The sequence below is a fragment of the Poecilia mexicana genome, unplaced genomic scaffold (genome assembly GCF_051168715.1).
Source record: "Poecilia mexicana isolate PSO_F unplaced genomic scaffold, ASM5116871v1 scaffold_2, whole genome shotgun sequence".
NCBI lineage: Eukaryota > Metazoa > Chordata > Actinopteri > Cyprinodontiformes > Poeciliidae > Poecilia > Poecilia mexicana.
In genome coordinates, this window is record NW_028263371.1 from 9,196,058 (window position 1) to 9,210,786 (window position 14,729).

At 41.9% G+C, this 14,729-nt stretch overlaps 1 protein-coding gene across 10 annotated transcripts in view; it reads right to left on the reverse strand.

The window, feature by feature from the left end:
- Positions 1–8,948: 8,948 nt before the first annotated feature.
- Positions 8,949–14,729, reverse strand: part of LOC106927836 (LIM domain only protein 7) — a 59,688-nt gene continuing 53,907 nt past the window's right edge. For 6 of the 10 annotated variants that reach the window (XM_088010347.1, XM_088010330.1, XM_088010333.1 and 3 more), the window contains 7 exons: positions 14,506–14,562; positions 13,499–13,554; positions 11,948–12,131; positions 11,412–11,726; positions 10,129–10,237; positions 9,647–9,749; positions 8,949–9,553 (listed from right to left, as the gene is read on the reverse strand). In XM_088010347.1, the coding sequence (XP_087866473.1) occupies positions 9,531–9,553; positions 9,647–9,749; positions 10,129–10,237; positions 11,412–11,726; positions 11,948–12,131; positions 13,499–13,554; positions 14,506–14,562 (847 nt within the window). In that variant the 3' untranslated portion in view covers positions 8,949–9,530. The remainder of the gene's footprint in view (positions 9,554–9,646; positions 9,750–10,128; positions 10,238–11,411; positions 11,727–11,947; positions 12,132–13,498; positions 13,555–14,505; positions 14,563–14,729) is intronic. The other 4 variants (XM_015003749.2, XM_088010332.1, XM_088010338.1 and 1 more) reach the window with 4 other exon arrangements.

Genomic DNA, 14,729 nt, shown 5'->3' on the forward strand with positions numbered 1-14,729 from the left:
CTTTTCTCCTGAGACCTCTAAGAAGATTAATATTAACCAAGAGCAATCATCCAAAACAAACAAGCTGTCAAACTGTGATTTAGTGAGGAATTCCTGAAGGGCGTACGGTTCCAGCTCCAGTTTCCTTTCCCTCCTGGGCCTTCAGTCAAGGGTGAAGAAAACGGCAGCTAGGCGTACCGATGACCCATATGCCTGGGACTCTAGGGCAAAGCTCTGAGCAAGTTCAACTTTTTAGGTCTACATAAACTCTTCACCTCTGTCCACAAAATATCTTTAAAAAAATGTAATACAGCAAGTCCTGAGGGTTTTCTCAAGTATGCAGCACTGACATTTTTTTTCTCCCCAAATATCAAAGTCTCAGAGTTATTTCATCTTCAAATTTGTCATTTGAGTCCAATCCCAATCTTTACATGCACGAATCTCCCTCCAGCATCACAGTCGTGAAAACTGTTGATATCAATATATTGACAACGGCTCGGCACCTCCGTTACGTACGGGCCGAACAAAACAAGAGGCTTACAGAGCAGGAAATGATGGGTTCTGGAAAGCTACTCTCCATACAGTAATTACATCTTTGCGAGAGAGATAATGACGCTGAATGGACTACAGACAAAAGCCCAGACGTACAGCTCCACAGCCACAGCAGAGCTTTTTCAGACGAGGCGCCGTCTGCTCGCTGCACTCGCAACAATAGGGAGGTCTTATCTTGGCTGGCTTGCGCATCGTTTCAGGTGTCTTTCCACTCCGCAGCCGTACGGTTCTTTGGAGAAACATAAAGACGGGGCAAAACGGCAAATTCAGCACGAGAGAGTGACTCAGGAGATCTTTTGAAATCCTGAACCTGCGCACAGGATGAAGAGTGATCTTTGCTTTTACCCACAAAGAGAGTTCAATAGACAGAAATTACTGTTTTCTCTCCTGTTGAGTGTTTTCCCCCCCCTCAAGGTCAGAAATTATCCTTTTTGTTTTGTTTTGTTTTGTTTTGTTTCTTCCCTATGTGCAAAGCAACAAAAAATGTTCCACGAGGGCAACAACAGGTCAGAGAAACTAGAAAGGGCATCAAATAGGAAGAAACTACAAACCGAATGCATCAATGCGTGAGCAGAAAACTCAGAACCCAGCCCGGCGTCGTGTCTTGGTTTGGAAAGTAGAAGAAGAGATATTTATTGTGGCGCTAAAATAAAACTATATGGTGTGCGTCTGAGTCACCGTCGAGAACATGAAGCCAGCGTGAGTGATGTCTGCGGCTCGGAAACTGTTTGCCGGTCTTGTAAAAAAAAAAAAACGCTTGGCTCTGATGTGTCATCGGTCTGGTTTCAGCAGAACATCAAAGAAATGTAGAACCCCCCCAAAAAAGAACCCCAGCTTCCCACAGAGTCCGACGTGGAACAGCAAGAACGGACCGATTACGTCAAGAAAAAAGGAAGATGGTCTTCCTTACACACTTAGGAGTTACTCAGTAAGGCCCTGTGAGTCAAATCTTTGAAAAGCTATAAATATACTCTTAGATTTTTAACTTAACCTTTATTTCCTCCTACAAAATATCTCACACTTTACCTGCCAACAGTGAATTATATTTATCAGCTGAGCTACAGGCTTAACCTTGAGGAAGGACATGCAGGAAAAAAAAAAGACCTACATGTTTAATATACCATTGTTTAACATTTTTATATTTATATATATATAAAAAAACACACAGAAAGTATTCATATCTCTTTATCCTTTTCACATTTTCTTGCCTTAGTACCACATATGTAAGCTTATTTTATTGGTATTTTAAGTGAGATGTCAACACAAAGCAGTTCATAACTGTGAATTGGAAGTGGTGTCCAAAGTGCTTTGGAAATGGATCTGAAAAGTGTGGCATGCCTAAGTAACCCCCCCTTCTAATCTTAGGTGTTTTCTGCAAACATTGCCCTGGTGGAAGTACAGCATACCCACAGCATGATGCTGCCTCCACTGTGTGACACATCACCAGGTGCATTCGTTTCACTCACACACCCCATAAAACCAACTGTCTGTAAAATATTTACCACTACATTACCCATAGAGGTTCCTACACAGCTGGGATGACTTCTAAATAATAAAAAAAAGATGTTATTTTTGGAGGAGATCAAGGAGATATTGATACCAGTAGGGCTAAATTGTTTAATAATTTACCACTTGATGCTAAAACGTGGGTTGCAAAGCGAAAGAGGGAAGACGTCGGATATGTACGTTGGGGTTGACTGCAGTGCGTTGAATTCTGAAATTCTTCTCTGAAACAAAGAGAGCGAAGCGGCTCCAGTCAGTGCGAGTTATCCAGGCTGTTTCAGCCTCAGGCTGGCTTCAGGCTAGAAAGAGGATTACTGCGTTGGCCATATGGTGACTCCCGGAGAGAAAAAGAGAGAGAGAGGGAGGGAGAGCGAGCGAGCGGCACAAAACTGGATCCTGGGAGTACTGCATTCAGGTGAGAATGAGCAGCACTCATGCACAGTCACTTTCCATGTCTCCCTTCAGGCTCACAGAGTGTGACTCTGCCCTTCAATGGATTCATCAGCTCTCCGTTTTTTTTTTGTTTTTTTTTGTCAGGTTTTGCACAGCTGACATTTGACCCTCGCCTGACCTCAGCCTGTTTGTGACTCGACTCGTCATCTCTCCACCTACGAGTGGGTTCTGCACAATTCACCTTTTTCTGTTATGCCCGCACTCTTTGTCTGACTTAACATAGTCAGCAAGATAATTTCCCCTGCGTCATTAGTTTTAAAAGGTTAACACAGATGAAAAAAAACTCCAAAAAACAAAACAAAAACATGCAACTTCATGATGGCATATTGGAGTTTGTAATTCATCTGGGAATCAATAAGCAAAGGTTAAGAGCTCGTCCTATCTTTGGGGACATATTCATCTTTTCCCTCTGTTTCATGTTCCTGTAATGACCGTCTGTGACTTATTATTATGTAATTAAGTGAGTTGAGGTTTGCTCTGTTTAATTAGTGAGATACATGCATGGTTTTGTCTCCTCCTAATTCATTTTATGTTACATATCGAAACTCGTAAAAGCCTAAATCGGAGGTCAAACAAAATTTGCACAATGGCGAGAATATTTATCGTTTTAAAATAATTCAGTTTAACTATTTAAACTGGTCGACGTGCCTTAAACAAAAGGCACGTCGACCCACTTTGGTTGAATTTATTTCAATACCTTCAGAATAGAAGTAAGTCAAACACACTTTAGGTACAGATTCAAACATAGCTACAGACCTGAAGCTTCCTCACAGCAGGAGTTTAGCTGCGATTTAATTTGGAGATTTCGGCTGAAAGTCTTAACCTGTCATTCATCAGATCGTGTCACATTTTGTCAGAAAATGCTCCAGTCTTTCACTCCTCACATGAAAAATATGGGTGATTTTATCACATGAATCTGACATTATTATCTGTGCCTTCTTTAATGTTGCAACGGGCCTCTTGACAGCCTCCCTTACAAGTTCTCTTCTTGTCTTTTTATCAGTTTTGGAAGAAAGTCCAATTCTTTGCACTCACGCTGTCTCGGTTTCCGGTGTTTTATGTTGTATCTACTCCCTTAGCAATTCTTGTCTTCTTTTTCTCCCAGACGGCTGATATATTTTGACAATGAGATTCCTCCTGTTTGCAGACTACGGCTTTCACTGTGAAATGTGAGTTAAAAAAATAAAAATCTCAGGGAGAACTGTCTGGTACAGCTAAACATTCATTTGAATGAAGGCAGCTCTGTACTGATTTCCATGTACCATGAGGTCGAATGTGGTGCTTAATTCTGGGGATAATTTATGTGAAATCAAATGTACTGGACAAATAATTTAGATTTTTGATGAATAATGCAAATAGAGGAGTTTGTTCAAGGTAGATTTCTAGATAAGCAGAGATATTTTGAAAGTCACTTAACTTTCGTGACATTTTGAAGTTTGCATTTTAGAAACTTGAGCAAATAGAGTGATGCAGAACCGAGCAGGACCTAAAGAGTGATATAAACCGACCAATCGGTTGACGATCAACATAAAACAGGGGAATTAAATGAAATCATGAATTTTGCATCTTAAAAATGTAATTCTTCAGTAGAAATTGAGGCAAAAGTCTGCGATGCTGCGCAGGATCTTAAGCGTGAGTTTGGAAAGGCAATTGGGAAAAAAAAAAAGAAAAAAAAGTCTGCAGGTAATGTGATATTTTCTCTGTTGTCTGTCAGGTGATGTGTAAAAACGCAGTGGGCTGGAGGTTGTTGGTGCCTGGCTAAATCACAGCTCGCATTACACTTCACAGCGAATCATCTGTCAGCACATATTCCAATTAACTTCAATCCCGATCGGCACGTTTGAACTGTGTGCGGTTAAACGATTGGGAATCTGCAGAAGGTTAGCGTCGGAGCAAACCACCACTGTAGGCATGGCTTTCTATCCACATACTGCTTTAAAACATACTGCAAAACACCAACGTGATCGGCCTTTTCCAGTCCTTGTCCCTGGTCAAAGCATCAAATAAAGAGCAGAAAACACTTAACAAAGAATCTGTATTCTAGCTCATGCTCTGCTGTAGTACTGAGGCAGGATGAATTAATATCAGGACAGAAAACTTGGTCCCCTGTCACCCAAGGCACAAAGCAGTCTCAAACATATCTGGGTGTCCCAGCTGGGACCATGGAGGCTTATCATTTTACAGCCATGTAACACTCCCTCTCTTCCCGCCTGCCAACTGCAAAAAGCAACTCAAAGGCATCTTATCACCGGGAATGGTGTTCCTTGCAGTGTTTAAGACGTAAAGGGGAGAAAAGAAGAAGAAGAAGAAAAAGAGTGCTCTTTAAGGCCGCAAGTAGAAATTCTGGCACATTATTATTCCTGATTATAACATGGTTGCAGGGGGGAAGCAAAGATGGGTGAGTGGGGAGTTTCTTTTATCGTTTCTTCACTTAAATGAATTATTCTCTTGGCTGTTTTCAGGCAGACCAAGTCCGCTGGAATACGCAAAGTAGAAAACGTAAAAGGCTCAAAATCACATTTCCTTTTTCTTTCCACAGAGGGTACGCTTCGCCCAGTGATTCACAGTTCAGCAGTTTAGCGTCAGTCATCGATGGTGGTGCTGCCGTCATGAACTATGTGTGACTTTTTTTGTTTTACATTTTCATAGAAAGGAGTCATGACTCAGTGCTTTTGTGCCATTGACGGAGCACTTCCTTCCTACGTCCCCTGAACGTTGCTTTGAATTTTTGGTCAACGTAGGTCTGCTTCTCCGAACGTCAAAAAGAAACACCGCTAGGCATCCGGAGGACTTCAGCTGCGGACATTAGGTGAACGTTGGCGGGACTTCTGCCAGACGTTCGCCAAACGTCCACAGCCAACTTTCTCCGGACATTTAATGGTATTTTCTTTTGATATTTGGCAAATGGCTATTGAAGGCGACCAAAGCAAAAGTAGTACAATTTATAGTTATAGTACAATTTGTGTACGTACATTTTAAAAAAAGGAAGCAAATGTCAGCATTTTCAAACATGCAATGAAAGAACTACTGCTGACATAAAACATACAGAGTCTTTTCCTAGTAGAAAGTTCTCCTAGTCCAGTGTTTTTTTTTGTTTTTTGTGTGTGTGTGTGTGTGTGTATGTGTGTCTCCTTCCTGTGCTTTTAACACCAAGATAGTAATGACAACTGGCAGCTCATGTGGGACCTGGTACTGCTGGAACTTTCTTCTTCTTAACAGGAAGTAGTTCCTCTCCACTGTTGCCACATGCTTGCTGAGGAGGTATTGCTCCACGCTGATCAAAGATCAATTGACAATTGGCTTTTTATCAGGTACCCAAATCATCAAGTGACTATAATTATGTTGCAATATAATTTGTAACCAGATTTGAACTTGACTGTATGAATAGGTTTAAGGAGACGAACCGAAGAAGGACCGAACAGGATTCTTTATAACTGGGAATAAATTTGTTTCGTGAAGTTTCTTCGAGATGATAATTGCTGGGAATGGGTGCTGGATAAATAAGCTGAGCCGAACTGACAAATTAAAAAAAAAAAAAGCAAACAAACACACCTCTTTTATAAGGTCGAGTCTCCTTTGAATGAGCTCTGCCCTTTTGTGAGTGGGGGATTAGAGGCAGCATTTTTAATGAAGACAAGTAGGGATCTAAGCTGATCCTTCCCTCGCTTCGCGAAAGGTCACAGATCAATAATCCCGATAAAAGTTGGAAAAAATATGTGCGTGCTCGCAGACGAGAACTAATAATATGTTGGTAATTAGCAAAGAAACGACTTTTTCCTACTCAAACTAGAAAGTTCTGTTGATTGTTATCGAGCTTGCATGGCTAATACTTAAAACGCGCAGCTGCTCAGGCAACGCATGACTACTGGAAGCTGAAGCGGGTAACTCTGGTAGAGGACAAAATGTTCAAGAGACTAGACTGAGGACAGTTTAGCAAGTTTGACCAGAGCCAGATTAGAACATGGACCACAACATGTTCGAGGTCTTGACTTGGCCGCCGATTTCCCCAGACTGAACACCGGTGGGACGTTTTGCACAACCATGTCCAGAAGATTTACTGAGACCATTTGTGTGTACGTTACACGTACCTTGGCTTATCAGCAGCTGTTGTCTCCACTGTTCTATATCACTGCTATTTTGTGGGTCAAATAGCTTCCTGGATTTGCGCAACAGAGTAGAAAAAAATAAACGATGCACATTTAGTTTTCAGTGATAAATTTGAAGCTTTAAAATTTGCAGTTGAAAATGGGTTATTATATCCTATTATAAGCTTTGTTCCTTAAGGACTAGCTTTATAACAACATTATTACAGTTTATGTGACAGTTTTATGTGGTCGTGGGTGTGGATAAAGAACTAATAGAAATGTTATTTAGTTACTTGTTAAAGTATTATATTTGTTCTTATAGAATTATTATACTAGATTATTGTCATCATCAGACGTTCTACTAAAAGTAGTAGTATTTTTGTAATAATAATCTGATACACACACACCTACATTGAATTCAATGTTACCATTTTCTTCTACAAAACATTCGTAATAATTATGTCTTCTGACATCGTATGTTTTGACCTGGATAATTTTGTCCCAATGAAATAAAAAAGGCTGACATTTCCAACAATTTGTGGTTTTGTCTTTTAAACTTTCAAGAAATTTGCAAAATTGTCACACGTCTTAATGCGAAAGCCTCTCCAGTGAGACCAAAAGACCAAGAATGAAAGATCCTCCTTGATGTGCCGAGTATTTACAGATTTACTGGAAGGGCATTTTCTTTAGTCCCTGTTGTCAACTGGAGGTGCAGGATGCAGTGAGCTGTAGCAACAGGTCTTTGGAGACTGTGTCTGCAATTAAATGTCTAATTATAGCATCAGTTTAAGCTGCATGTAAATTAGCATGATGGCTTCTCCTGATTCAGAGAGGCATTCCGGCTGGGGCAGGATGTGAAACCTGGAAGATGATTACATGTCTGTCACCGTGTCGAAAATGTGCTTTTTAATTGTGAAAACACCAAAACCCAAGACCCGACGTCTAAGCTAGTGACAGCTGGAGTCAGAATATATTGCAAATTAGAAGCGGCATAATATTTTGGTTTGCTGTAGATTAAACTGTTTGTTTGATTTGCTGTGTTTCAATTGCTCTAGCTCGTCTCAGAAAATATGTTATGTAAATGTCATGCATTTGCATATGTGGTGCAACCAACAGCAGCCGTCAGTCAGCTGCAGCTAAAATATCAATTCAGTCTGTTTTGGTGGAAAAAAAATAAAAAATAAAAATCTTACCCTACACTGCCCCCTTAAGGCCAATCTAAATAATGAAACAAGACAATTTTCAAGGACGGGTGTTGAAATGAGTGAAGTTATTGATTTATAGGAGTTAAACCTTAAGTACACCTAAATGAGAAGCATCCTGCTTCCCTTTGTGTTCAAACACACGCTCTTCGATTCTGCTCTGTAACAAGCTGGCTCTGGCTTTAAAAGAAAGATACAAAAAAAAATAATAAAAAAAACATGGGACACCTATTTTGGATGACTTTAGATTTCCCAGCCAGCATTTCAGCTGTGCTTGGCTCCTTTCAAAACTAAAATCTCTCTGCAATAGAAGCGCCAAGATAGATCTAAAAAAAGAATCCAAGAATTTAAGACGTCCGCCTCCAAGGACTGTTTGTGCTTCACCTCAGAGAATACAGAGAAATCAATGCTCGGTCTAACCTATTTCCTCAAAGTAAAATTGCCTGAATGGAGCTCATTTCCACTGTCTTTTACCTTGTGTTGTAAATGCAATTGGGAGCTGCAGACTAAATATGGACGTCCACAAAATACACCTGCGGAAAGGCAGGAACAAAGGAATATGCGAGGGGGGGGGAGGGGGGAAGAGCTTATCAAAGTATAATCAAGTGCAATGCATGTGCACTGAATAAAATATGCATGACAAATTGGCTTTGGGAAACTCAGAGCATGCCGGCCCTCTGAACCTTAGCAAAGAAAAAAAAAAGAAGAGCTCATTGAGATTCCTTTCATTATGAGCGTCGCTCTGCAGAGAAGCACAGAACGGGAGCAACAGACAGGAAAAAAAAAAAGAGGATGAGAGTAATGATTTCAGATAACAGAGGATGGAAAACCTTTGCATCATATTCTAAAATATCATTGCACTAAATTACCTCGGAAAAGTATTAATAGCCTCAGAACTTTTCCACATTTTACATGTTGCAAAAGTCAATGGGATTACAAACAAAAAATGAAAAAGTGTGACGTCCATTTTTGTCTGTTTTGACTCGGAGTGAGTCGAGTACAAATTCCCTTTTAGTTTTTCCCCTCCTGTTCTCTTTAAAATCTGAATAAAATACACTGACGTCTGTAATTGGAAAGTGACAAAATGACAAAAAAAAAAGTCAAAGGGTGTAAATACTTTTGCCCCGTATGCTTTTCGAAAGCAGAGAACGAAACACCCCAGACACGTCCAAGCTGAGGATTTAGTCATTTATTTACAGAGTTATTATTTGCCTTAATTCAGTACAGAATGACGTGAAGTCTTAGCATAAAAAGTGCGGTCAAAGCAGGCTGTCATTTTCAAACGCGATGCATCAGAGAATCCTAATAATTTTATTGCCTTTGTCTCTTACAAATACAAAGCCACATACGCATGGAAAGCATACCTCCCCCCCATCCCCCCCGACAAATTAATACCACCAGACACGCATAGAAAAGAAGCATGATCCTGCAGGTTTCTCTCACCACGTTTACAAAATCTGTCTAAATGGAGTCGGAAAAGCAAACTCTCCTGGAATCTCGCAGAGACAGATTTATGGCTAAAACATAAAAAAAATAAAATAATATAATATATAGAGGGAAAGTAGAACATTTGTACAGTTATAATGCGTCATACGAGATCATGATAAAAGCAGATAACTTCTTTTGAAATCTTTATCTCATCAGTACAATTAAAGACACCAGAGGTCCGGCTTATTATTGCAACGGCTTTCACTTTAAAGTTCATGGGTTGTTGTCACATGTAGTCTCCTCGTCGATCTGCTGCAGCACGCCTGCATCACATGGATGTTGGGTGGGCAGCTAAAAAAACAACAACAAAAAAAACAAAAACGGAACATCATAATTTAATTTAAAAGATAAACGAAAGTGGCACGAGCCGGATCGATTTCTTACTTTTGACTCGCATGTAGCAGGTGTTACAGAAGAGTTGCTTGTTTCGTATTCTGACTTCGGCCCCGGCCTCCGAGCCTCCGAGGTCGGACTTGCAGTCGGTGCACTGTGTGGGTTTAGAGAGAGAGAGGAGAGGTAAAGAGAGCCACAGAGGCTGTGATGAGGACAGACAGACAGACCGAAGGCCGTATTCATTCAAACACAAATGATTGGAGTAGTCGCAGGACATGCATCACGACAGAAAGTAACGACACGGGTGCAAGAGAGCAGATCTGATTGAAGGTCAAAGTCCCCGGATAAGTAGAGAGCTAAAAAGTTTGAGCTGCTGGGAAGAAATCATGAAATTCCCCCGAACCCCCCCCCCCCCCGAGTTAGTAGAACTAGGAAAACGAGTTCAGATCGACCGAGTTAGTCTGTGATGATCAGCAGACAAAGGCGTGCAGACGACACTCTCCGCCGTGGCGAAAGGAGTCCCCGGCTCTCACCTTGAAACAGCTCAAATGATAACAGAGCCCCAGGGACTCGATGATCATGGCTGCTCCCTTTCCCAGCGGGGTGTCACAGAACGTGCAGGTTTTCCTGCCACTCACTGACCTGGGTCACAGAATCCACAGCTGAGATTGTTAGAGCCGAAGCACACATGCGACGAGGCATGTGTGACTGCATGCACACACACACACACACACACGCACACACACACACACACACACACACACACACACACACACACACACACACACACACACACACACACACACACACACGCACACACACACACACACACACACACACACACACACAAAGCACACTGGTATACATTTACACTGAATTCCTGCATAATTCTTTTCAGGAGGGCCGGACGATGCAGACCAAAAGTTTTATCACGATTTTTTGTGGTAACAATAGAAGTGATAAGAATTTATTACTAATTTTTTAGGCGACTTCATGGCTGTGACTGCATGACGCAACAATCATATCCCAAATAGTCACATAAATAACTGCGACTTGTGTCGCTATAGTTCCCACATTAAGTGCATTTAGTCGCATTTTAAAATGTATTGGTATTTATCGATACGTTCATTGAGTGGAGAAAATACCGATCCCAACAATACGGACATTTTTGGGTGATTTTAAACATCGTTCATTGGAGTTTATTGTGACAAGAACGAATCGAAATTCTTAACTTGGAGAAATTGTATCACAATAAATGATAAGCGATGCGATAAATAGATGTGACCAAGACTGGCCTGTTGACTGTCTGGCTGTCGATCCAGAATCATCTTTTTAAAGAAGGTCATCTGTGAGGTCATCTTTTACAGTGCTGGTCAGAAATTCATTTTCACTTATTAGCATTTACGTTCAAGTATTAATTAGCTAGCTGTTGATTAGAGGTGAAGCTGATGGGTCTGTGGTTTGAAACTCATTCTTAAACGTCACGTCCACTTTGTGGAATGCAACTGTACCTCAGCATAATGCTGCCATCAACATGCTTCACTTTGTACTTTTTTAGATTAGAAAACCTCACTTTGACTCCTCCAAATGTTCAACTTACCGTAGCCAAATAAGTCAAACCATAAAACCTTCACCCAGAAGACACTTGGCTCCCCCATGCAGACTTAGCAAATAACCAGAAGTACATCAAGGAGAAAGATCCAGAATGCCCTTAGCAACCACTCCTCACCTCACAGGTATAACACATACAACCCAAAGTCAGGTAGAGGCAGGTTCCTGGGGGCCTTAGGAAACCGGCGTGTTTGGTTTTTTTTACCTGTTCCGCTGCTGATAGGCGTCAGGTGCGGGCTCCGGAGAGGTGATTGGTGACGGAGTGGAAGGGGAGGGGGACGTACGGGACCAAGGGGCCGGGTAGGTTCCTGCCCCACCGCGGAGGGAGCCCGTAGAGAAGGAGGGGGGCAGGGTGGAGGAGCCTGGCCGGCGGGGCCCAGATGCGCCGGTGTAAAAAGAAGAGTTGCCAGAGTAGCCGGAATACGGCCGAGAGTAGTTTGAGGCAAAAGAGCTGCTTCTGGGAGTCCAGGATGAACGCCGAGAGTCGTAGGAGGAGTCCAAGTTGTCAAGAGATTCCCCTCTGTAAAGCCAGCCCACACACCACACAACCCCTCCGTTAAAGGATGTTAGTTGAAGAAGCAAAAACCATCTGACTACCAACCGCTTTCAGGTTTTCTAACAAAACGTGCCGAATCAGTGTCAGTGTGGCAGCCAGATGGTTAGACGTTTCCGCTTCAGGACCCGGGGCCGTTAGTAGAAAAAAGTACAGAACCAACCAACCAGGACGGACGAGGTGTCTACCTGCGCATAGGCGGCACGTCGCCGTCCCTGTTGACTGCCGTTCCGGCGGAGCGCTGGCGGATCCAGCTGCTGTCCGTCAGCAGCGGCGTCTTCTTCTTCATCTCATTCAGGATCTGCTGGCGCTCCAGCTCGGCCTGCGACAGCGGCTGCTGACTCTTCCCGTCAGGAGTTGAGCTTCCCATCGCTGCACCCAGAGAGGAGAGAGAAACAGTGTAATTATGCTGGGTGAAAAGAGCGATTTTTTTGTTCTTTTTATTAGACTACATATTCTTTTTATAAATATGAGTTTATTATCTAACATATTGCAATAATGCGCACCAAAGACGCTTGGCAAAAGCATTTATACCCCTTGAAGGTCTTTATATTTTGTCATGTTACAACCAAAAGCTTCAATGTCTTTCACAGAGACAAAGTGGTGCATAACTGTGAAGTGGAAAGAAAATATTACACCTTGTTTTAATTTCTATTATTGCTGTGTAACGACTTGCCAGAACTGCCTTTCTGTGCAACTGCAATGTTTTTGGTCTGAATATCTCCACCAACTTTGCACAGATACTGAATTTGTTTTGCTCAATCATCTTTAAGAAATAGCTCAGCTAAATTAGATGGAGAGGATCTGTAAAAAAAATAAAATAACAAAATGTTAAAGCGCTTCCAATGATTTTCAGCTTGATAAAGGTCTTGTTGACTTTGACAGGGCCGTTCTCACACACAAATATGCTTTGATCTAGACCGTTTTAGCTGAATGTGGATGTGAATTTAATCTGTTTTTGTCCTGTATTTACCTTCATTTACCTCATGAGCTTCGCAGCTGATTGTCTGATAAATACTCTCCTCGCCTGACCCGTTTATTTGCATCACTGCATCATTTCCTTCCACGTCACACTTATGATTTACTTTCTCTTAAAACTCCTGTTAAAAGCACTGAGGATTGTGGCTCAAACGTGACAAAACGTAAACGTCTTTAAAGGGGTATGAAAACTTTTCCAAGGCGCTGTTCAAATCAGACTTCAGTCATGTTTGGGGGTGGGAACATGCGCCGATCTGAAAGTAACTTTATTGCAATCAATAAGCTTCTGTTCTGTCACACGTGCAGTAATTGAGTCACTTTAAGTGCAAGGCAGCTGATTAACGTCTCATTTAGTCAGTCCGATGCAAATCAAACAGCTGTAAGTTTTGATTTGGTGAAACGACAAATCAGTCGATCGTAATGGAAGGACACTGGGAGGGATTGATTTAAGGAAAAAAAAAAAAGCAGAGGCGGTGGAGCTTCCAGAACGAAGCCAACCTCTCTCTGCCTCTGCGTATCTGAGGTAGTTTCTCCATTCCAGCTCTGATGCAGCCTTCTGGCTTTGGCGCTTTCTACGTGCAATCCTCAACTCCTCTTCCAGCAGCCTGAGAGACAAGTCCTCTGGCTGCCGTAGCAAACCTACGTACAGCAGGACAGGGCTCACACACACACACACACTCGCACATCTGCTGTGCAACAACAGCCCTGCGCGGAGCCGTTCAGAAAACAACCCGACGAAGAAACAAACGAGCCAAACTGACCTCTCCTCTGAGGCTTGTCGTCATCATCCAGCTGGGGAGACGACTGGGATTTTGTCCTGTCAAACAAAACGGTTAATATTATAATTAGTGAGAAATGATTAACTTTAAAGTGATCAATAATCAATAAAAAGCTATGGGAGACTGACAATTCTTGTCAATAAATTCTCCTACTCTTCACAGTAAAACATGTCAAATGTTTGAACGTTATGTTTAGTTTTCTGACGGCAGACACTTTATTAGCATTTTTATATCGCAGACCTTCATTCAAACTCTTTTTTTTATATTTAGGAAGCTGAACTGGAAAGTAGCAGCTAACTCCAGTTCAACTCCATTTGGGTGAACATCCACTTGTATGACCTGCAACACTTTTCAGTTGGCTGCAATTAAAAGAAGCCTAATTACAAACAAACACTTAGAACTTTAACTTTACATAAACATCACAGGGAAAAATGTTATGCTGAGTTTAGGCTTTTAATGATCTATTTTTTTAAAGGTGGAATTAACAAATAGCATTTGTTTGAAACGAAAATCAGGTGCACAAGGTTGAAGTCAGGGGTCTTTTCTCCAGTGCCCACATGGTCAAAGTTGTACTAAAACATCCCCATTCATTTGTGTAGTTTATAGTTCTGCATAGAACTGGGTTTTTCAAATTTGCAGACTGATCTGTCCATTTTTGGACAGTTTTCCTACAGAGTTTTGACTGTTAAATACAATAACGGCATAAAGAACTGCTAAGAGATTGGATGGGCGAACAGAAGAATGGATGAAAAGACGGCCAGATATGTGGGCGGATTGACTGATGGATGAATAAACAGATATACGGATGTATGCGCAGATGCTTGGACGACTAAATGGACAGAAGAAAAGCTGCGTGGTGTGGATGGATCCTGTTATACTTCATGTAAACATCAACCTAAACCGGTGTTAGTAGCCTGCGGAGCAAACAGCCACGACATGAAGCATCGTAAAAGCAGCGATGATGGGCTAATGGCAGCAGGAGCACTGACCTGTCAATAAAGGACAGCGGAGGCTGAGCACTGTCAAAGTCGTGGGAGACAGCGGCCCTTTGGTGAGCAGCCGTGTGTGCAGACAGGTGGGATGATGATGGAAGCAGGGGGACAGGGGGGAAGGAGAGTAAAGCACAGCAAACGCATTAGTTGCAGCTATGTTAATGCACAGGGGACAAAGCGCATCAAGTGACACGAGGATGTGTGTGTGTGTGTGTGTGTGT